Here is a 23779-nt window from a genome sequence, read left to right as displayed (position 1 = left end):
CATTAAGAACCGCACACACGAAGAGTGAGTTAGAACTTATGTCAGTACCCAGCGTAGGGGTACACAGTCTTGTTGACCTGGAATATTTAAAGTGTACAAATCCATTTGAAAACATTATAGAATTTTTGGCCTTGATAAATTATTGAGTCATAAAGTCATAGATGTTTACAGCATAGAAACAGGCCCTTCGACCCAGCTTGTCCATGCAGCCCAGTTTCTATCGCTAAGCTGGTCCCACTTGCCTGCGTTTGGTTCATATCCCTCTATATCCACCCTGCCCATGTAACTGTCTAACTGCTTTTTAAAAGACAAAATTGTACCCGCCTCTACCACTGCCTCTGGCAGCCCGTTCCAGATGCTCACCACCTTCTTTGTGAAGACTTTCCCCTCTGATCTCTTTTGGTATCCCTCCTCTTTCACCTTAAACCTATACCCTCTAGTTCTAGACTATTCTACCTTTGGGAAAAGATGTCGACTAGACCTTATCTATGCTCCTTACTATTTTATAGACCTCTATAAGATCACTCCTAAGCCTCCTATGCTCCAGGGAAAGAAGTCCCAGCCTCTCCTCATAACTCAGACCTTCAAGTCCTGGTAGCATCCTCATAAATCTCTTCTGCACTCTTTCTAGTTTAACAATATCCTTCCTAAAATAGGGTGACTAGACTGAACACAGTATTCCATGTGTGGTCTTCCCAATATCTTGTACAACTTCAACGGGACGTCCCAACTCCTGTATTCAATATTCTGACCAATAAAACCTAGCATGCTGAATGCCTTCTTTACCACCCTGTCCACCTGCGACTCCACCTTCAAGGAGCTACAAACCTGTACCCCTAGATCTTTGTTCTGTAACTCTCCCCAACTCCCTACCATTAACTGAGTAGGTCCTGCCCTGATTTGATCTACCAAAATGCATCACCTCACATTTATCCAAATAATTCTTCATCTGCCATTCATCGGCGCACTATCCCAATTGGTCAAGATCCTGTTGCAATCTTATATAACCTTTTCACTATCCATAATGCCATCAATCTTGGTGTCATCTGCAAACTTACGAACCATGCCTCCTACATTCTCATCCAAATCATTTACAAATAACAGTGGACCCAGCACCGATCCCTGAGGCACACCACTGGCCATAGGCCTCCAGTTTGAAAAACAACCCTCTACAACCTTGGCTTCGGTCGCCAAGCCAATTTTGTATCCAATTGGCTACCTCATCCTGGATTCCGTGGGATTTAACCTTTTACAACAACCTACCATGCGGTACCTTGTCAAAGGCCTTGCTAAAGTCCATGTAGACACCGTCAACTGCACTACCCTCATTTACCTTCTTGGTTGCCCCTTCAGAAAACTCAATCAGATTCGTGAGACATGACTTTTCCCTTACAAAGCCATGCTGACTTTCCCTAATTAGCCCTTGCTGTCTAAATGTCTGTGGATCCTGTCCCTCAGAATACCTTCTCACAACTTGGCCACTGCAGAAATAAGGCTAACCAGTCTGTAGTTCCCAGACTTATCCCTACAACCCTTCTTAAACAAAGGCACAACATTTGCTACCCTCCAATCTTCAGGCTCCTCTCCTGTAGTTGTCGATGATTCAAATATCTCAGCTAGGGGGCTGCCATTTTCCTCCCTAGCCTCCCACAACGTCCTGGGATACATTTAATCTGGTCCCGGGATTTGTCCAGCTTGATCCGCTGTAATACCTCCAGCACCATCTTTTTAATATGTGCACTCAAGATATCACTTTTTAGTTCCCCATCAATCATGTCTTTCTCAACGGTAAATACTGACGAGAAATATTCATTTAGGACCTCTCCCATCCCTTGTGGATCCTTGTTTATCCTTAAGAGGCCCTGCCCTCTCTCCAGTCACTTGTTTGCCCTTTATGAATCAGGAAACATTCTTTGGATTTTCGTTCCCTTATCTGACAAGACAATCTCATTTCCCCATTTTGCCCTCCTGATTTCTCTCTTAACTCAACTCCGACAAGCCCTATATTCTTCAAGGATCCACTTGATCCAATCTGCCTATGCATGTCATATGCCTCCTCATTCCTTTTGACCATGGCCTCAATATCCCGAGTCATCCAGGGTTCCCTACTTCTACCAGCCTTACCCTTCACTTTAAGAGGAATGTGCTCACCCTGAACACCCTTTTGAAAGACTCTCACTTTCCAGCTGTCCCCTTCCCTGTAAACAGGCTCCCCCAATCAACTTTTGAAAGTTCCTGCCTGATACCATCGAAATTGGCCTTGCCCCAATTTAGAATTTTAACTTTTGGGCCAGAACTATCATTCTCCATAGCTATCTTAAAACTAATGGAATTATGGTCACTGGTCACAAAGTAATCCCCCACTAACACTTCCGTCACTTGCCCTTCCTTATTCCCCAAGAGGCGGTCAGGTTCTGCCCCCCACCTCTAGTCGGGCTATCCACATATTAAATGAGGAATTCCTCCTGAATATACTCGACAAATTTCTCACCATCCAAACCCCTGGTGCTATGGCTGTCCCGGTTAATGTTGGGAAAGTTAAAGTCCCCTACTATTACCACTCTATTTTTCCGGCAGCTATCTGTAATCTCCTTACATATTTGCTTCTCGATTTCCCGCTGACTATTTGGGGGCCTATATTACAGTCCTATCAAAGTGATCTCGCCCGTCTTATTTTTCAGTTCTACCCATATAGACTCGGTGGGCAAACCCTTGGATATATCCTCTCTCTGTACTGTGGTGATGTTGTCCCTAATCAAAAACACAGCTCCCCCTCCCCTCCTATCTCCTGGTCTATCTTTCATGTAGCATTGTACCCCGGAACATTGAGCTGACTGTCCTGCCTCTCCTTTAGTCATGTTTCAGTAATAGCCATAATATCCCAGTCCCATGTACCTATCCATGCCGTGAGTTCATCTGCCTTGCCCGTTAGGCCTCTTGCATCGAAATAAAAAATTAAAATAAATGCAGCTCAATCTGTTTCTCTGCCTTCCACTTTTCTCCTCACTAGCTTTTGTTTCTCTCCCCTCTTTACTACCCTTTGACTTCCTGCATTGGTTCTCATCCCCCTGCCACATTAGTTTAAACCCTCTCCAACAGCATTAGCAAACAACCCTTGGGACATTGGTTTCAGTCCTGCCCAAGTGTAGACCATCTGATTTGTAATGGTCCCACCGCTCCCAGATCTGGTTCCAATGTCCCAAAAATCTGAATCCCTCCCTCCTGCACCATCTCTCAAGCCATGCATTCATCCTCTCTATCCTGTCATTTCTAATCTGACTAGCATGTGGCACTGGTAGCAATCCTGAGATTACTACCTTTTGAAGTCCTACTTTTTAGTTTAATTCCTAACTCCCTAAATTCAGCATGTAAGACCTCATCTGTTTTTTTACTTATATCGTTGGTGCCTAAATGCACCACAACAGCTGGCTGTTCACCCTACCCCTCCAGAATGGCTTGCAGCCGCTGTGAGACATCCAGGGTCCTTGCACCCGTGAGGCAACATACCTTCCTGGAGTCTCATTTGTGTCTGCAGAAACGCCTGTCCACTCCCCATACAATCGAATCCCCTATCACTATAATTCTACCACTCTTTCCTGCCCTCCTACGCAGCAGAGCCAGCCATGGTGCCTCAAACCCAGCTACTGCTGCCTTCCCCTGGTGAGCCATCTCGCCCAACAGTATCCAAAATGGTATACCTGTTTTGAAGGGAGATGACCGCAGGGGACACTGCACTTCCTTCCTACTCTTCCTCTGCCTGTTGGTCACCCATTCCCTATCTCCCTCAGTACTCTTTATCGGCAGTGACCAACATGGTAAATGTGCTATCCACGGCTTCTTCAGCATCGTGGATGCTCCAAAGTGAGTCCATCCGCACTTTCAGATACTTGAAGTAGTCTAACAGGAGCTGCAGCTGGACACACTTCTTGCACATGAAGGCGCCAGGGACAGTGGACGTGTTCCTGAACTCCCATATTGCACTACAATGTGCCCCCCCCGGTCTCCGACTCTGCCCCTGGAGACTTAGCAGTAATTTCTCTCCCTTGTAGCCTCAGCTGCCAGTTTCTCCTTCCTCTAGTTCCACCTAACTCCCAATTTTCACCCAATTCCAAGAAGCACTCTCACTCAGCCAAGGCAGCACTCGCCTTTCTGATTTACGATGCCACCTCAATCCCTGGACATGTTATTTGTTTAAGCTACAATGCAGCCTTTCCCTATTGTGTGTGTGTGTTATGTTATTTATATCATCCTAACACATTAACGGTGATATGGTATTTTCATGCATCATATGATTTTTGAAAGTAGTTGTCAAATGTCGCTGTATGGCAACACCCCATTCTCCTGCGATTGGTGAATTGTGCTGCAGTACAGTCCATTGGTGGCCATATGTTGTCTTTGACAGTGAGTGTCAGCAGACAGCTCTACCACAAAGGGCATCGTAGGTAATCCTTATTCTGTCAAGCTATTTATATACATCTACACATTCCAGAAGAGGATTACCATACGGTCACGGAAGCCAATTGTACCGTCCCCACTTCTGTTCCAGCTGGGATCGGGTAACTCAGCATAGACCAGGAATTGAAGTTGGGACCATTCTGCCTGAATATCTCATCAGTGCTTTGATCCTCCTGCCTCAATTTCCTATATTCCACAATTGCAATTTTACAACTTCAATACTTAGAGGTCCAGTCGTAGTTTAGTGAGTAAGTACGCACCAAATTACTTGGTTTCAGACAGATTGAGAGTGGGCTAGAGATGTAAAATATCTGAACCTGATGTCCATCCACTGATAACCTTCTGCAAAGTATAAACGTGAACCTCCGAGTCGGACAGGATTGGGTTGTACTGTGACCCACAATTAAACAACATTCTGATATGCACAGTGGTTAGCACTGCTGTCTCTCAGCGTCAGGGACCCGGGTTCAGTTGCAGTCTTGGGTGACGATCTGTGTGGAGTTTGAACGTTCTCCCCGTATCTGCGAAGGTTTCTTGTAGGTGCTCCAGTTTCCTCCCACATTCCAAAGTTGTACAGTTGAGGTGGATTGGGCACGCTAAATTGTCTCTGAGTGTCCAGGGATGTGCAGGTTAGGTGGGGTTACGGGGAAAGGGGAGTGGACTGAGGTAGGGTGCTCTTTCAGAGGGTCTGTGCAGACCCAACAGGCCAAATGAACCCCTGCACTTTCAGGGTTCTCTGGTACCGATAGTTTGTGGAATTATTTCCGAGCAGCAATCCCTGCTTCCAGGAGGAGTGGTGAGAAATTGCATTCTCCCTCTTTAAATGGATTGTATTTCAGTTTTCAGGGAGATCTTTGCTTTTTGATGTAATTCTTGTGACAAGAGCCCTTTATTGAGTACTGTTCTATTTATTTTTCAGACCTCTGAATACATAATCCAGGCATACAAATATGGGGCATTTGAGAAAATTCCAGAATTTATTGCCTTCCGGAACAGACTGAACAACTCTCTGCATTTTGCACAAGTCCGCATTGAACGTATGCTGTTAGACCTCTTCCTCGAAGCAAACATGTATGTGTGACTGTACCATACAGTATTGTACCTGGGTGCAATATGGTCAGATGTTGAAGCGCTTTGTTTGGTCATGGTTTCTATGGCTGGGAGAAGAGCAGTTCATATATCATAGATCATTTTTGGGAACAAAATTTAAAGTCTCCCATCTTCCTTTTTGTTTATAATGTGTATTCTGTTATTTGCTAGTGAAGCAAAGGGATCCTGATTTTTCTCACTTCTGTTTCTACTCATGAGACTCAGTGGCCATCTTCCGAACCATTACCATCAGCTGTCCGGCACGGACCCTTGTCTTTTTTGTCCCCAACCTCTTCCCTCCCTGTTGGAGAAATTCCACATTCCCGCCAATCAAAATAAAGATGAATGGAGATGTAGGGAAAAAGGAAATTAGCTCATGTCCATTCCAGTGAAGTATCTTTTTGCACTGTAGAATGTAGTGCCATTATGTTACTTCAAACGTGTGCTGTTTGAGATGCTGTAGAATACAAAATGTAACTGAATATCTCATCTGTAATTTAAAAAAATAAATAAATTTAGAGTACCCAATTAATTTTTTCCAATTAAGGGACAATTTAGTGTGGCCAATCCACCTAGCCTGCACATCTTCGGCTTTTGGAGGTGAAACCCACGCACACACTGGGAGTATGTGCAAACTCCACACGGACAGTGACCGAGAGCCAGGACCTCGACGCAGTGAGGCAGCAGTGCTAACCATTGCTGCCTCATCTAATTTCTCATCGCACTGCAGAGCACATATAACAAGGGAGGGTAATAACGGGGAGGAATTGCAGTGCTTGAATTTTTGTTTTGTTTGTCAGCTGTTACAAACTTGGCACTGTGCTTAATTTTTGGTTTTAACTTTATGCCTTCCTGATGTTCCACACTAAAGTGGAGAAATGGTGAGGTTGATGATGCAAAGGTTCCTGCAGCTTAATGCCCTGAACCACGTTTAGAAGTTAGAATATGGAAATCTGTATTTTAGCCTAACAAGTCCATGTTAGCTTTTATCCTCCAATGAGGAAATGTCTCAGTCACATGTGTCAGCTATTTCCCTATATCTCTTTATTTCCCTTTCTAGAACTAACAGCCTGGAAGAAAGTATAAAATCAATGGGCTTATGTCCAGATGAAGATGATATTCCATGGGACAATCTTCGGGACAACCGGGATCTGGCTGTTCTCATTAGCTGGGACCCAAAGGACAGGTGAACAGTACTCTGAAATGTAATTTTAGTTGCCTGACAGTGAGAAAGTGATAATCTAGTTAAATCTAGTTCTAAAGACCTAGTTGATGGTAAACCTCCATGGGCAATTGTAGATTTCTATTGCAGGGACCATAAACCTAGTATTAAATGACTACCTTTTTATTGTTTTTAATTGTCCTATAACACAATATAATGTATTTATTTGTGTGTCTATATTATTTGTGTGTATATATGTACACATATATAATATAAATATATTTGTCAGGTATTGCTCTCCACTGCACCATCCTGTACAATTTCCACTCGTTTGCAAATGAGACTTTTCCACAAGTTTAATCAGGAACAGCCCAGCCGTATTCTTGGACTCGTTGTAGTTCATTTATCACCAATATTGCTTTCTTTCACCTCAAATACTGCCTACCTGTGCAATTTCACACTCACCTGCATCAGCCAAAACTCTGCATCTGTAAAGTTTTCTTTGGTAGCCTTCCTGACTCCACAACCTGTCCAGAAAACAGCACCAAATTATTTTGCACATAGTTTCTCCATATCAATTTCCACTGTGCCCAGACATTTGGGTGGGTTCATCCTTTGCAGTTGAATGCTGACATGGCCTTTCCCAACTCTCCCTTTGATATCTACCCTTATGTCAATTTGTTAGTCCCCTGCTACTCGGGTGCCAGTCAATTTCTTGGCTGCCATTTCCGCTGCTCTGATGTTGGTGACCGTTGCTTCAGTCACTCTGACCTGATCCCTACAACTTCTCAGAAAAATCCTTTTGCCTCACCGTCTCAAAAGCCGTCCTAATACTTGTTTTTTTTTTTTACCATGCCATCCTCCTTTCTCTGTGACTGACATTTCCCTTTTCCTCTGTTCCCTCTCATTCACTCTCCACCTTTTTTGTGAAGAGCATTATAATAAATGTAAGCTATTGTATCTGTTTCTTTATATATCTTTAAGAATTCCACAAGGCCACGGTACAGAGAGTTAAACGCTAATTTTTCACTGAGATTTAGATTTAAATCTAATCCAGGTTGCTGACCTGAGGCATCTCATGCTGATAAGGCTGCCGTATGAAATTAATTTGTACAATCTCAGAGCAATGTGTGGTCACGCCACAAAACAGCTCCTGAACTTTCATGGAATTGTAACTGAATTGGTCATTTCGTTCAGCGAGATCGCAGCTAACTGGTATGAGAAATGAGAAAATATCTCTTGTGCACTATGGGGTGTAAGTTAATATGTGAAAACCTTTGCATATTCGTCCAGAAAAATGTTACTGTAACCTTTTTCTCCCTCAATTATGATAGGGAGTTGTCAGAGGGAGAAAGAAAGACTTCTATGAAAGAGGAAAGAATATGGCTTCAGGTTCGCTCATTGACACTGCGTCTGATCTGTGCACTCGCTGCTGTTAGCCATACACTAGAGCCGAAAAATTCGGAAAAGACGACAGAAAATGGTGTCACTTCTAAAATTGAAACGCTGCGCACTTTAATTCAACAGCTTGAATGTGTAGTGCAGTCTGAGAAGATAAAAGACAAACAAATTGTTCAGGTACAGTCCTCAATGTGAGAAAATGTAATTGGGTTTGAAAAGAAGTTGATACTTGACACAGAATATCAATTTTCTGCAACTCCTAGATCCAGTCTCTCTTCGTCCTTTGGCACACCACCAAGCTCAGTTGGTAAAAGACACCGTCCAATGATTTACAGATCAGGAGTTTCATGTATTCAGTCACCTGTCTATGGTATGAGTGGTAGAAGTTTGGAACTCTTTACTGCTGACAACAATTGTTGCTAGGTCGGTTAATTTTTATTGTGATTAATAGATTTTTGTTAACCAGTGGAATTTAGGGATTTGGGAAAAAGGAAGGGAAATGAAATTGGGTCACAGATCACCATGATTTTATTGAATGGTGTAACAGGCTCAAAGTGCTAAGTGGCCAACTACTGTTCCAATCTGGTTTCAGAGATGGTGTTAAGGAGTGAAGAAGGTTGACAGTTTTCTTTCTCCTGACATTTATCCTTTAATTCCTGTTGAAAAGTGCCTATGTGGACAGAATTGTTGTCAGTGTATTCTTGCTCCAATATGATCATATAATGGCCCTGCAGATGAACAGTTTGCAGCTAGATGTGTGCTGACAGACCTAATGAGAGGAGGCACATCGCCTACTGTGATGTAGCCCAATAGGAGCCATGATAACATGGTTAAAAAAAAAAGATAATTTGAGCATGAGTATTTATTGTCAGAAGTGCACCGTGAGTAGGAAAAACATAAAGATATGACATAGCCAAAATCAGACTGAACCTGATGTTAACTATTGAAGATCTAGGCCCCTGCCACCATCCGCAATCCTGACTAAGACCTGCAGTTGCCTTCAGCCTAATACAACAGCTCTTGCTTGCCAGCCTTCCCATTCAGTAGGAATGCCCTATCATAAAGTGTTTTCTACCTAATGTGTGTTCCTACAAGTATTGGGGAATTTATATTTTTACAAATGTATTCTTTCACAGAATGAATTCCTTCTGTTGAGAAGGAAGTGGTGAGTTGCCTTCATTTAAAACAAAAAAAGTATTTGATTCCAAACTTATCCAAAAAATGCAAAAACAGTCATCTGGGAACACTCGTTCCAACTCATTTTTACAGTCTGTACAAGTTCTCTCCTCCCCTGAACAATTCCTCAAACATGGCCACAAACAATCCCAACCGTGCCTCAAAGCCCTCCACTGAACCCCTCAACTCAAACTTAATTTTCTCCAACCGGAGGAAGTCATATAGATCCCCCAGCCTGGCTGCCACCCCCGGCGGCGTAGTCGACCGCCATTCCAGCAAAATTCTTTGGCGGGCAACCAGGGAGGCGAAGGTCATGAAATTGGCCTTCCTCCCCTCCATCAGCTCTGGCTTTTCGATATCCCAAAAATTGCCACCATTGAGTTTGATCCGACTACTACCCCCATAATCTTTGCTAGCGTCCCGAACACACCCGCCTAGATCTAACTTAACAGCCCCAGAAGATATGCACATGATTTGCTGGTCCTCGCCCACATGTCTCTCACTCGTCCACCACCCACTGGAAGAACCCACTCACCCTTTTGTGAGTAATGTGCACTCTGTGTACCACCTTTAAACTGCATCTAACTCATCCTCACACACGAGGAGGTCAAATTCACCCCCCCCCCCCCGCGCGCAACTCCTCCCCACATTTTTCCTTGATCCTCACCACTTGTGTACCCTCCTGCTCTCCCAGATACCCATATATCCGCAATCCTACCCTCTCCCGTCTTGAAATAGCGACCGTTCTTAAAGGGCATGGGCGTGTTTCATTGTCCCTCGGGATTCTCCGTTTCGCCGGCTGTTCGATGGGATTTCCCATTGTGGGGCAGCCCCACACTGTCGGGAAATCCCCGGGCTTGCGGCAAAACGGAGAATCCCGACGGCGGAGAATTCAGCCCCATATTTCAGCAGCTTGAGAAACCCTTTCCACACCTTCTGTGCCAAGCCCCTTACATGTAAATACCTAAATTCACTTCCCTTCGGGAACTCTACCCTCCTGCAGCTCCTCCAGACTTGTGAACCTCCCTTCCAGATACAAATCCCTCGCCCTCACCAGCCCTACCTCTCTCCACCCCCTGTTCCTAACCATCCGTCTGTATAACCGGGGACTCTGTACATCTCCTCGGTTCAAGCGGTAGAGCTGGCACCACCGTGGCCCTCAGGCTAGACCCCCGACAGGACTCCTCCTCCATCCTAACCCATTCTAACCCCTCTCCTTCCCATCACCGCCTCACTTTCTCTACATTCGCTGCCCTGTAGTCGTGCAGCAGGTTCAGTAATGCCAACCCTCCCTTTCTGCTTCTGCAGCAGGACCCTCTTCACCCGTGGCACCTTCCCCGCCCATACATGCTCTGAAATGACTGTCCAACTTCGAAAAAAAGGCCGTTGAACAAAAAATGGGAGCGTCTGGATAAATAGGAACCTTGGTAGGACACTCATTTTCACCACTGGAACCCTCCCCGCCAGCGTCAGGTGCAGTTCATCCCACCTCCTAAAGTCCTCCGTTATCTTCTCCACCAACTTTGTCAAATTCCACTTGTGCAGTGTCGCCCACTCCTTGCAAAACTCCACCGGGTAACCATACGATCCCGGGGCCTTCCTGACTTTATCCCTCTTATGCTTTCCATTACCACCCTCAGCCCTAGAGGCTCCTTTAGCGCCTGCCTCCTCTCCTCATCCAGCCGTGGAAATTCCAGCCTATCCATGAACTGCGCCATATCCCCATCCTCACCCCCGGATCTGCCCTGTACAATTCCTCATAACGTTCCCTGAATGCCTCATTTATCTTCCCTGGCTCTGACACTACCTTGCCCTTCCCTGTCTGTACCCTCAAGATTTCCCTAGCTGCCTCCGTAGCAGATGGGCTAACATGCGGCTTGCCGTCTCTCCATATTCTTTTTTAAAATAAATTTAGATTACCCAATTAATTTTTTCCAATTAAGGGGCAATTTAGCGTGGCCAATTGACCTACCCTGCACATCTTTGGGTTGTGGGGGCAAAACCCACGCAAACACGGGGAGAATGTGCAAACTCCACATGGACAGTGACCCAGAGCTGGGATCGAACCTGGGACCTTGGCGCCATGAGGCAGCAAGGCTAACCACTGTGCCACCGTGCTGCCCCTTCTCTCCATATTCATACTGCTCTCCATAGCTGTCACCGCCCTTCCTGGCGTGAACCTGTCGAACTGCCCGGTAACCTCTTTCTCTCCGCCAATCTTTCCACTGTGGCGGCCTCAAATACTCCCTATCCTCTCGACAATCTCGCCTAATAATCTTTTTCCTATTTCCATTTGCCTTGGGCGAGATAATCTCCCCCCAAACCACCGCCTTCAATGCCTCCCAAAATGTGCCGCCGATACTTCCCCAATTTGGTTCAACTCCACAAATTCCTTAATCACCGGGCGCACCTTATCGCAGAACCCCCAGTCTGCTAACAGCCCCGAGTCTAATCTCCGTCCCGGCCTCTGCTCCCATCCCGAACTATATAGAACCTCCAGCCAATGCGGTGCATGGTCCGAGATTACAATTCCCGAAAACTCTGCCCCCACCAGCCCGACCAACACTTCTCTGCTCACCACAACAAAAATTGATTCTGGACTATATCTGACACAAGTGCAAGAAGAAGGAGTACTCCCTCTTCCCCGGGTTCTTAAATCTCCACGGATCCACCATACCCATCCTTTCCATAAATCCTCCCTGCTCCTTCGCCGTTTGCAGCTTTCCCATTGTCCACCCTCGGCACCAATGCCCAATTAATGTCCCACTCCCATAATCAACTGATGTGTGGCCAAATCCGGAATCACTCATCATCCCAATTAGGTGCGTATAGATTCACGAGCACCATCGGTGTCCTCTCCAACACCCCATTCACCATCATGTATCTTCCACCTGGGTCCCACACTTGATCTCTTCACCGGCCCGTTTAGCCTCCGCAAGTTCCATGTTATAGCATGGCAGCTCCTGCCTGAATGCTCCTCCTATCCACCACACCCTCTTCCCCCATGATCTGTGGAAACAACTCCCTGTGGACTTCGCTCTCACCCACCCAAACAAAGACATATCCAAAACCATAGACTGCCTCCTCCAAAAAATAAACACCACCACAAGAGGGGAAGGTACATTTGCCCCCTTACAAACTTATTACCCCACAGCAGTTAGTCACCCCAACGAAATCCTCTTGCCCAAGAAAAGCCTCCCCACTCTCTAAATTTCTCCTGTGCTCCGAACTCCGCTGTGCCAATTCTCCCATCAAAGTTCAGTTCTCTCCCAGTTTATGCTCTTTAATGAAGTAATTGGCCTCCTCTGGAGTTTCAAAATAATACTCCCAGCCCTCTAATGTTACCCACAGTTTCACCGGGTACAGCACCCCAAACCTGATCTGCCTTCGATAGAGGGCCGCCTTGGCTCTGTTGAACCCAGCATGGCTTTTAGCCAGCTCCAGTCCAATGTTCTGGTATATTCGGACTTTGTTCCACTCCCATTCACAGTTCCATTTCTCCCTGGCCCACCGCAGATCTTTTTCTTTTCCTTCTCCACAAACCTGTGGAGCCTTACAATCACTGCCTTTGGTGGCTCTCCTCCTCTTGGCCTCTGCCTTTAGAGACCTGTGCCCTCTATCCACCTCTGGGGCCTTGTCCAGCACCCCCTCCGCCACCAGCCCTGCCAGCATTCATGTGCTTTCCACTCCTTCAGGCAGGGCAATGATGCGCAGGTTCTGCCTTCTAGACCTGTTCTCCTGTTCTCGCAAAGGTTTCTCAGGAGCTCCGTCTCCAGTGCCATCACCCGAACACTGTGGTCAGACATTACCCTCTCCAACTCCCAGATCTGCGACCCCTGTTCCTCCAAACACTTCTCGACAGTCTCCATTGAGCCTTTCAGGGGTGCAACCGCTCCTTCGATGGCCTCTGATTGATCTTCCTGCATTTCCTTTCTTTGTTGGCAAAACTCCTCTTTAATAAACGGCATCCACTGCTCCATCTGGGGTTTTCCAACTTGTGACGATCCTTCCCCCTCTGCCATCTTTCCAATTGCTACTGCGCCACAGATCTCTTTCAGTTCCTTGGCCAGGTCTTTCACCTTCTGCCAAGTCTGATAACTAGCAGTCATACCACTCCATGGGGGACTTCTCCATACCTTCAACTACACTTTCCTATCAAATTCCTTCTGTTTTTGGATAAAAAGAGCTCAGTTCTACACCTTCAAGCTGGAGCTGCCCTGTGTGCAACCACTCACTCAATAGCTGCCACCGCAAGTCCCGGTGAGCTGCCTTCACAAACCACTGCAGCCTGTGTGATGTAGGTACGCCTACTCTGCTGTTAGGATGGGAGTTCCAGGATCTTGACCCAGCGACAGTGAAAGAACTAGCGATATATTTCCATGTCAAGATGGTGTTTGATTTGCAGAGCAACTTCTAGGTGCATGCATCTGCTGCCCTATCCTAGTAGTATCCTAGTAGTAGAGGTCTTGGGTTTGGACAGAGGCATGACAGGTTGCTGCAGTGGGTCTTGTATATGGTACACACTGTTGCCACTGTGTCGGTGATGGAGGGAGTGCATGTATTTGGATGGAGTGCCAATCAAGGAGGCTTCTTTGTCCTGGTTGGTATCGAGCTTCTTGAGCATTGTTGGAACTGTACTCATGCAGTCAAGTGGAGAATATTCAATCACTCTCCTGACTTCTTCCTTTTAGATAGTGGACAAGGAATTACCCTCCACAGTATTCCTAGCCCCCGATCTGCTCTGACAGTATTTATATGGCTGCTGCAGTTGTTTCTGGTCAGTGGTGACCCCCAGATGTTGATCGTGGGTGGGTCAGCGATGATAATGCCATTGTATGTCATGGGGAGATGGTTAGTATGTCTTACTGAGGAATGGTCATTACCTGGGACTTGTGTGGTGCACATCTTACTTGTCACTTATCAGCCCATCCCTGGATATTGTCCAGATCTTGCTGCATTTGGACCCTGACTGCTTCAGTAACAAAGGAGTCTTAAATGGTGCTGAACGTTGTGCAATCATCAGCGAACACCCCCACTGTCACCTTGGGCGGAGGGAAGGTCATTGTGGAAGCAGCTGAAGATGGCTTGGCCTCGGACACAACTGTGAGGAGCGCCTGCAGCGATATCCTGGACTGAGGTGATTGGCCTCCAACCAAAAAAAAATCTTCCTTTGTGCTACATATGACTCCAACGAGTGGATAATTTCCCCCCTCATGACTGTTGATTCCAATTTTGCTGGAGTTTCTTGATGCTGCACTTGGTCAGATGCTGCCTTGATGTCACCATCACCTCACCTTTGGAGTTGAGTTCTTTTGTCCATGTTTGGACCAAGACTGTAATAAGGTCAGGATTTGAATGGCCCCGACAGAATCCAAATTGAGCGTCAGTGAGCAAGTTATTGTGGTATGAGTGCAGCTTGATAGCCCTGTAAACGACACCTTCCTTCACTTTGCTGATAATTGAGAGTGGATAGATTGGATTTATCCTGTTTTTTGTGACATTATAAAATGTACTGTTTACAAAATAATGCCATAGAGACGTACAGCAAAAGTAACTGAGAGAAGTTTAGTCTGGCCGCATGGACTGCTTTCACAGAACCATAAAAAGAGCCAACAATGTATCGAGAGCCAACTGAACTCCACCCCTTTCAGAATTGGGAAAATAATCAGGGCGTGCAGGAGATGGTGTTTTAATTGTGTTGCATCTTGTGAATTATACCAGTTGTCAGCTTGTGGCTCAGTTACTTGTCACTTATCAGCCCATCCCTGGATATTGCAGATGGTGTTTTAATTGTGTTGCATCTTGTGAATTATACCAGTTGTCAGCTTGTGGCTCAGTTACTTGTCACTTATCAGCCCATCCCTGGATATTCCACTTGAACATAAAAATGTAACTTTTGTGCTTGAGCACAGAAATCAAGGGCGACTCTTCAATGCTACCATACTGGGGCGGCATGGTAGCATAGCGGGTGGCACGGTAGCACAGTGGTTAGTACTGTTGCTTCACAGCTCCAGGGTCCCAGGTTCGATTCCTGGCTTGGGTCACTGAATGCGTGGAGTCTGCACGTTCATCCAGGGTTTCCTCCGGGTGCTCCGGTTTCCCCTCTCAGTCCAAAGATGTGCAGGTTAGGTGGATTGGCCATTGCTAAATTTCCCAACAGTGCTGGATGGGATTGCTGGGTTGCGGGAATGGGATGGAGATATCTGCTCAGTTGGACGTAAACGGTCACAAGGCAGTTTTTCAAAGAAAAGCAGGAGAGTGATCTCCAGTGTCCTATCCAATAGTTATTCATGAATTAACATCACTAAAAAACAGGTTATCTGGTTGTTATCACCATTGTTGGTTTGTAGGAGTTGTTGAGTTCAGCTTGGCTGCTGTGTTTCCTACATTACAACAGTGTCTATACCTCAAAAAGTACTTCATAGGCTGTAAAGTGTTTTGGGATGTCGGGTGGTCATGCAAAGTGCCATTTAAATGCAAGTCTATTAGAATGGCAGATACAAAGGTATATTCTGTTAATTCATTTTAATATGCTATTATGATGTCTAGCTTCAGAAAATTTCAATTTAATCAGGAAACTAGAATGAAAGTTAATATTTATTCTGTTCTTCTCAGTTTCTGGTCCAGGGACCTCCTCCAACACGTATGGCAACCTATTTGGAAAGCAGTAGCTGTCGGTGTCAGATTAATGCTTTCCATCTGGTCACTGATATCTACGAACTGGATGTCAGTGGATTAGGTAAGGAACTGAGCTACAATCAAATGGAGAATATTGCTGTTACTTTTATCAATGAAATCATTCAAATGTTGGAAGCTGTAGCTTGGTAATCAGACATCAATAAATCTGCTTGTACACACTTAGCCAGCAAGTAGTGTGTGAACATAAGCTCCTACATATCACATTGAATTTATTGTATTATTAATAAATAATGATTTGTAATATTTGGCTTCTCAAAATGCTCAAGTGCATAAATGCAAAGACCATGTGTACTTGGCACATTAAAATGTTCCGGCTCTGGGGTGGCAGGTTTAAATACTATCCGCAAATACGTATGATCTTTCCCCTTGGGTGGCAGTAAAAGACTGAGTGGGAACAGATATTTAAATTGATTGAAGAACATGAGGTGTGCAGGAAGGTTGAGCAAAATTAGAGTCTGGAAATAAATCAGTCAACAATTGCAGAAAGTTTGCTTTTTTTTGATTCGTATGGTTGTGGCTGTCACTGGCACTGCCCGTATTTATTGCCTGCCCAATATTACCCGCGCAATATTACCCATGATAAGGCGGTGGTGAGCTGCCTCCTTGAATCCCTGCAGTTCATGTGCTGCGGGCCCTCTGATTTAGAGAGAAAGATCCAGGATTTTTACTCAGCAAAAATGAAGCAATTGCATATTTCCAAGTCAGGATCATGTGTGACTTGGAGGAAAACTTGCAAGTTCCCATGCGCCTTTTGCCTTTGTCCCTCTAGGTGGTAGGTGTTGGAGGATGTTGTCATAGCGAGTTGCCCTGTGGACTTTGTAAACGGTCCACACTGCAACCATGTAGCACCAATAGTGGAAGCTTTGTCCAGGATGATGTTGAGCTTCTTGAATGTTATTGGAGCAGCACTCATCCAGGCAAGTGGAGAATATTCCGTCACTCTCCTGACCCATGCTTTGTAGATGATGGAAAGGCTTTGGAGAATCAGGAGGTGAGTCACTCACCACAGAATGCCTTCTGACTTGCTTTTGTAGTCATGGTATTTATGTAGCCGGCCCATTTAAGTTTCTGGTCAATGGTGATTGTTGTGGGGTCTTTGAGGACTTGGCCAACTCGGTCAGTAGTAGTGCTGCCGAACCTTTGCTGGTGATGGACATTGAAGTACCCTGCGGTGCCCTGGTTATCTTGAAATGAGGAATTTTCCTCCGAGATCTTGGGAATCTGTGCACCCGTACATGACTAAGAGTGGTAGTATGTGAAAGGTGTGTGTTCAATTTTAACTTTGCTTGTTACATTTAAATTGATAGTGGTAGATTTGGTGCACAATTTGTTTTGGGAATCACAGAAGTGATTCATTGGTCAGCAGCTATTTTTGATTGCTGTTCAGTGGCACCTGTTGCAGTGGGTTTTGATTCTTCTATTACCCTCTGAGTTCACACATGAAAATGACTATATGGGCACGGTAGCAGAAGATTGTGTGAAACCATGCCCAGAAAAAAAAAATCAGAACTTTCAATTCGGTGGGTGGGGTAAAGTTAAAATGGAGAATATCAGTCTTCTGAAGAGAAGCTGTTGCAATGCCTTAGAGCTCAGAAAAGCTTTTGCTTGCGATTCCAAGCTGTGCTACCACACTGTCTTGAACATGTCTTTTCTCTTCAAGTTTTCTACCATCCCCATGCAGCAGGGTTTCCACCCTCAAGTACCTCACCAGAATGATCTTAACTTAGAATCTGAGGCATTGAATATCGGCAGATATTTCACTCAAGGAAGCAATCGCAGCTGAGATCAGTCCTATCTTTGCCTGATCTCCAAAAGTACAAACCTCTCCTTTGTAGGTGGTGACCCTTTTCCAATTGTCCTTCGATGGTGTTGCCTCTCTTGGTTTGGCTGAGATCCCTTCGTTCAGCCCAAGCCTGGAATGTATTCACCAGCTGAACCACTGGGAGGAGATCTTTTTTCATGTTCTTATTTATAAATGAAAATATATTTTCCTGTCCTGTACATTTGACTTATTGAGTCCTACAGAAGTAATTCCCAGTTTGTGTTGTGAAAGACAGGCTGCTCAGATGAGGTTGTTGGTTTTCATTGAATTATAAAAATTCAGAGCCCAGAAGGAGGCAATTCTGCTATTTATAGGATTTATCTTTGCATATTTACTCATGCTGCTTTTTAAAAACCCCACAGATGAAACGCTGAATGTCCAGGAGAGGATAGCGAATAATTTTAAATCTTTGTTAGAACAATTACGAGGTAATACCAACATTCCATAAATCTTGCTTCCATTTTTCTGCTGCATCTCTCTGTTGTTTTGTATTGTACTCTTAACTGCTCCCATTTACTATCGTGTGTGCACTTTAAAAGTAAGTTTGTATGTGGAGGTAAACTGAATTAGCTCACTTCTATGAAGCATTGTGCCAGGTGGTACTGACAGTGTACCAAAATGGAATAGATTAAGATTAGACTTTAGTAGCTCAAAACTGAGCATTTGTGAAATGTTAAGGTCAGCAGCAGAATTGTATATCCACAAAATCTGTAACCTCATAGGCTCCGTATCCCTCACTCCTCAATCACCATCCGATGACCAACCATGCTTCAATGAGGAGTGTAGAACAACATGCTAAGAGTAGCACATGGCATAACTGAAATTGAGATCCCAACTGGATGAAGCACCTATGCAGGACTGCATCACGTTAACCAACAAATGCATCATGATCTAGACAAAGCCAAACAATCCCCACAAATGGACAGACCAAGCCAAAGCTCTGCAATCCTGCCACTTCCAGTCCTGAATGGTCGAGTATTTAATGGAGGGAGACAACTTCATGAATCTTCAATGCTGACAGAGTCCAATACAAGTGCAAAAGACAAAGCTGAGACATTTGTAACCACCTTCATCAGGACTGTCAGGTAGATGATGCTTCTTGACCTCCACCATCATAGATGCAAGTGTTTAGCCAATTTGGTTCACTGTATGTGAAATAAAGAAATGACAGCTTGCAATGGACACAGTAAAAGCACTGAAGTGCAGGCGGAAGGCCTGGAGCGATCCAACTCCATGGACTATATGTTCAAAATGTTCAGAAAATTGATGGGTCTTTCTGTCCCCTCCTGAGTTGGACTGGGCTCAAAGATTGCTAAGGTGGGAGCCACCTCGGACGATCTTAGTCCGGTTTGATTGTAAGTAGCGGGTCATGACGTGGGCGAAGGACCATCGAGACTGTAGGTGCCATCAGAATATACAAAGATGTTGGCAGAGCTGGCAAGAAGGCACGCAGCATTTAATAAGGCCAAGGCCACGTTGTATAAGAGCAACATGAGGTTTGATGTGGTGTACTCGAGTCGTTTTTGGGTAACTTTCGCAGTCAGAGCCTATAATATTGATGCGCCGGAGGATGCAATTGGGTTTGTCGGGGAGCATGGACTCGGGGTGAACTAAAGTGCTTGAGGGCTATGGTGTTTGTTTGTTTTTTTTTTTTGCTCCGTATTAAGTTCATCTGTATGTATCTTGTGTGGGATTTTTGTAATTGGGGGAGGGTCTTTTTTAACGTTTATGGGGAGAAGGCCCGGTGTGGTGGCAGGCTGCTTCCCGGGAGATAGGGCAGGTCAGGTACTTGGGTGATACGATAGTTTGGGCCCCAGAGAAGGTTAATGAGGTGTTTGAGGCCCTCTACCTTGGGTTTTATGAGGTCAGAGCCTCCGGAAGAGAGTTCACCAAAGCGGCAATTTCCGGATGGTTGACCTACCCGGAGGTGAAGCAGGAGAGGAGACTCAGTTTGGGCTAGAGGAGGTCATGAGTTGCATTCGGTTAATGCAGGTGGGCAAAGCACCGGGTCCGGATGGGACACCCATTGAATTTTACAAACAGTTTGTTGATCAGTTGGTCCCAGTTTTACTGGAAAAGTTTAATGATTCTGTGTTCGGGGGGTTGTTGTCGGCCATGCTGACGCAGGTGTTGACTTCCTTGATCCTGCAGCAGGACAAGGATCCCATGGAATGTGAGTCATATCGGCCTGTTTCGTTGTTAAGCGCTGAGGCTAAGAAAGTAATCTTTATTATTATCACAAGTAGGCTTACATTAACGCTGCAATGAAGTTAATGTGAAAATCCCCTAGTCGCCACATTCCGGCGCCTGTTCGTGTACACAGAGGGAGAATTCAGAACGCCCAAAGGACCTAACAAGCACATCTTTGGAGCCTTGAGAGAAGAAACCGGAGGAAACCCACGCAGACACTGGGAGAGCGTGTAGACTCGACACAGACAGTGACCCAAGCTGGGAATCGAACCTGCGACCCTGGCGTTGTGACGCAACAATGACCACTGTGCTACCATAGATTGATAGTGTGGGGGTTGGTTTGAGGATCCAGATTCCGTATGGGGGCGGATTGAGAAGGTTTTGTGCATAGGGCTGAGCCTGAGGACCCTGGTTACAGCCCACTCCCATTTTCCCCTCGCTTATGGGCAGGGTCCTGTCCATGGTTGAGTCAGGAGAAAGATTGTGGAGGTTTATGGGCAGATCTTGGCAACAGAGCAGGCATCATTGGGGGAGGAAGTGCGGGCGGGGGGGGGGGGGGGGGGGGTGATGATGAGCTGAGGTTTGGTCTTTGAAGGGGGAATATGGAATGAGGCTCTTTACAGGGTCAACTTCAGATCCTCGTGTACAAGGTTAAGCCTCATCTTGTTCGAGGTGGTGCACAGGGCGTACCTGACTGGGGCGCCTATGAGTGGGTTTCTCGGCTGTAGAGGATAGGTGTGAGCTGTGCTCGAAGGATCCGGCGATTCGCACACGCATGTTTGGCCTTGTTCCAAGCTTCTTAGTTTCTGGGTCTTTTTGTTTTGAAACAATGTCAGGGATTTTGGGCATTCAGTTGGAACCGTGCCCGTTGATGGACATTTTTGGAGGATTGGACTCACCGGTGCTGCACGCAGGATTGAAGGCAGATGTCTTAGCCTTCACCTCGCTAATAGCCTAGAGGCAAGTTCTGCTTAGGTGGAGGTCTCGTTGCGGCTTAATGTCTTGGCCTGGTTGGGGGACCTAATGGAAAGTTTACACCGAGAGAATATCAAGTACACCATGAGGGCGTCAGTGGAAAGGCCCTACTTGAGGTGGCAGCCTTTTATCTCCTTTTTCAGGGAACTGGTTACCACCAGCTGTTCGAGGGATGGGGGGGGGCTTGTCTTTTAATTGGGATAAAGTTTTATTTTGTTTTTATACAGGGGGAGAAGGGGTTGGGATTGTTGGTGCATTTTGGGAACAATTTGGGGTTGGCCTGGTGGTGTGTTTGTGTTTGCGACAGTGAAAATTTTGTTTGAATAAAAAGATTTTTATAAAAAAACAATGGGGTAAAGAGTCTGCTGTGTATGAAGGACACCTCTTGTAATGTCTGTCTTTTCCCCCTCAGAGTTATTCAATAAATGTAAAGGAAGTATATTGGAAGCGAAAGAAACAGAATGTACAACAAGACCAGAACTTTTAGAAAATCTTGTCTTTTTAGTTGAGGTAAGCAAGTCACATCATTACTTTAGGCCTTTATTGTTACTTTAAAAATCTCAGGTTCTCTTCATTTATCCCGGATCAATTATTGTTAGAAATAAATCTGGTGCAGAATCCTGGATTTATATTACATCTTTGAATACTGATACGAGTGGTTAAAATTTAAATTAAAAATTGTTAGGGTTTACAGTTTACTTACTGTAATTACTGTCAGCATTTAACATTTAAGTGAGTGATAGCCAGCAGAGAAGAGAGTTTCTCATCCCATCAGTCCCCACTGGATTTCAAACAAATCCCACCAGTGGCTGTTAGTGTGTCGCCTCACTACCCAATCCACAAGACTAGGCTGAACAAACAAAATGTGCTATTCTTTGCTGTTCATAATGGGACACTGTGAGTAACAAACTTGCTTGGTGTTTGTTGGAGAATTGGAACAGTGTCCTTCCCTGTTCTTTTCCTTCCTGTCAGAAAATACCTTTCCATCAGGTAACATCAGGTAACTTCCATTATTAACCTGCTGGGAACAGGATTTTATTTGACCAGCTGTGTATGTCATTTGGATATTGTGAGCAGTTTTGGGCCCTGTATCTAAGGAAGGATGTAATGGCCTTGGAAAGGGTCCAGAGAAGGTTCACAAGAATGATCCCTGGAATGAAGAGCCTGTCGTATGAGGAATGGTTGAGGACTCTGAGTCTGTCCTCGTTGGAGTTTAGATGGATAAGAGGGATCTTATTGAAACTTACAAGATACTGCGAGGCCTGGATAGAGTGGACATGGAGAGGATGTTTCCACTTGTAGGAAAAACTAGAACCAGAGGGCACCATCTCAAACTAAAGGGACGGTCCTTTAAAACAGATGAGGAATTTTTTCAGCCAGAAGGTGGTGAATCTGTGGAACTCTTTGCCGCAGAAGGCTGTGGAAGCCAAATCACTGAGTGTCTTTTTAACACAGAGATAGATAGGTTCTTGATTAATCAGGGGTTATGAGGAGAAGGCAGGAGAATGGGGATGAGAAAATATCAGCCTTGATTGAATGGCGGAGCAGACTCAATGGGCCAAGTGACCTAATTCTGCTCCTATGTCTTATGCCTCTGTTTTGCAATCCTAATTTCTCCCCTTGGCAGGATGTGTGGGTGCCATGTTCCTCAACAATTGCCAATACTAATGTTACAAACTGAGAAAAAACACCCTTCTGTGTATTGGGAGCAGGCATTGCGATGAGGAGCTCAGGAGTGGAGGCTATTTGAATTGAGCCTCACCATTCCAACAGCCTACCCTAAATAGAAAGCTTTTTAAAGTCTCAATTTCAGTTTCCGCTTCTTTGTTCGCTTTCAGTTTCTAGACCTTCTGATACATTGACATCTCATTGACAAATCAGCTGTGTTTTTATTAGGACTTGGCTGTGAATCTAGTTTTGAACCATTCTGTTCCATTGTGATAAAATGTTCAGCACTGAGAATAGCTCATTTTAGAGCACCATATGACTAGCAAAGACAAAATGAAGTTAACTAATTTGGGCCTGTTCTTATCATCTCAGACAGTTTGTATTATCCTGTGGGTATCTTATTACTGTGGTAATGTCCTCCGGCCACTAAAATCAAGTTTACAGAAGAAAAAGAAGAAAAGAAAGGAGATCAATATCACAATGGTAAGATATTGGAAAGAATTAAGAGATATTAAGAAAAGAAAATGATTGTCTAAGTGCTTCACTGATAGCCAAGTAACTTTATTCCGCGAGTTAAACTAATACTAGAAGGTGTTAGGCTTCTTCCCCAGACAATGTTGCATTTACTGATGTTGACTGTGGATGGTGGTAAAAGTACCACAATGGTTCTCGCTATCCCCAGGTCCAGAAATTAATCTTGGTTCCTCGTTCTTAATCACTATCCAGTGACTTGTTCTGCAAATGCTCGAGTGTGTTCAACTTTGCACTGGCTACCCTGAGGTGACCTGAGGAAGGAGCAGTGCTCTGAAAGCTAGTGTTTGAAACAAACATGTTGGACTTTAACCTGGTGTTGTAAGACTTCTTATTGTGCTCACCCCAGTCCAACACCGGCGTCTCCACATAATGGCTACCATCGACATCATAAACTGCCGGCTCAAAGTGGAGAGGACCTCCAGGAAGATCGCGCATATAGACACTGACATTAAGTTTCTACAAAGATGCAAGAAAGCAGACATTCACCTGAGGAAGGAGCAGTGCTCCGAAAGTGTTTGAAACAAACATGTTGGATTTTAACCTGGTGTTGTGAGACTTCTTACTGTGTTGTTCTGGGATGAAGATTTTCTCTCGAGTTGTTCTACTTG

At 45.0% G+C, this 23779-nt stretch overlaps 1 protein-coding gene across 3 annotated transcripts in view; it reads left to right on the top strand.

Annotated features, from left to right (window-relative positions):
* Nucleotides 1-23779, top strand: part of naa25 (N-alpha-acetyltransferase 25, NatB auxiliary subunit) — a 100566-nt gene that overhangs the window by 61620 nt on the left and 15167 nt on the right. For all 3 annotated transcript variants that reach the window (XM_038774197.1, XM_038774137.1, XM_038774258.1), the window contains exons 16-22: nt 5375-5526; nt 6605-6730; nt 8041-8284; nt 15899-16022; nt 18167-18232; nt 21382-21479; nt 23010-23120. In XM_038774197.1, coding sequence (XP_038630125.1) covers nt 5375-5526; nt 6605-6730; nt 8041-8284; nt 15899-16022; nt 18167-18232; nt 21382-21479; nt 23010-23120 — 921 coding nt within the window. The remainder of the gene's footprint in view (nt 1-5374; nt 5527-6604; nt 6731-8040; nt 8285-15898; nt 16023-18166; nt 18233-21381; nt 21480-23009; nt 23121-23779) is intronic.

The sequence above is a fragment of the Scyliorhinus canicula genome, chromosome 1 (genome assembly GCF_902713615.1).
Source record: "Scyliorhinus canicula chromosome 1, sScyCan1.1, whole genome shotgun sequence".
Lineage (NCBI taxonomy): Eukaryota > Metazoa > Chordata > Chondrichthyes > Carcharhiniformes > Scyliorhinidae > Scyliorhinus > Scyliorhinus canicula.
This window is presented reverse-complemented; position numbering and strand designations above follow the sequence as displayed.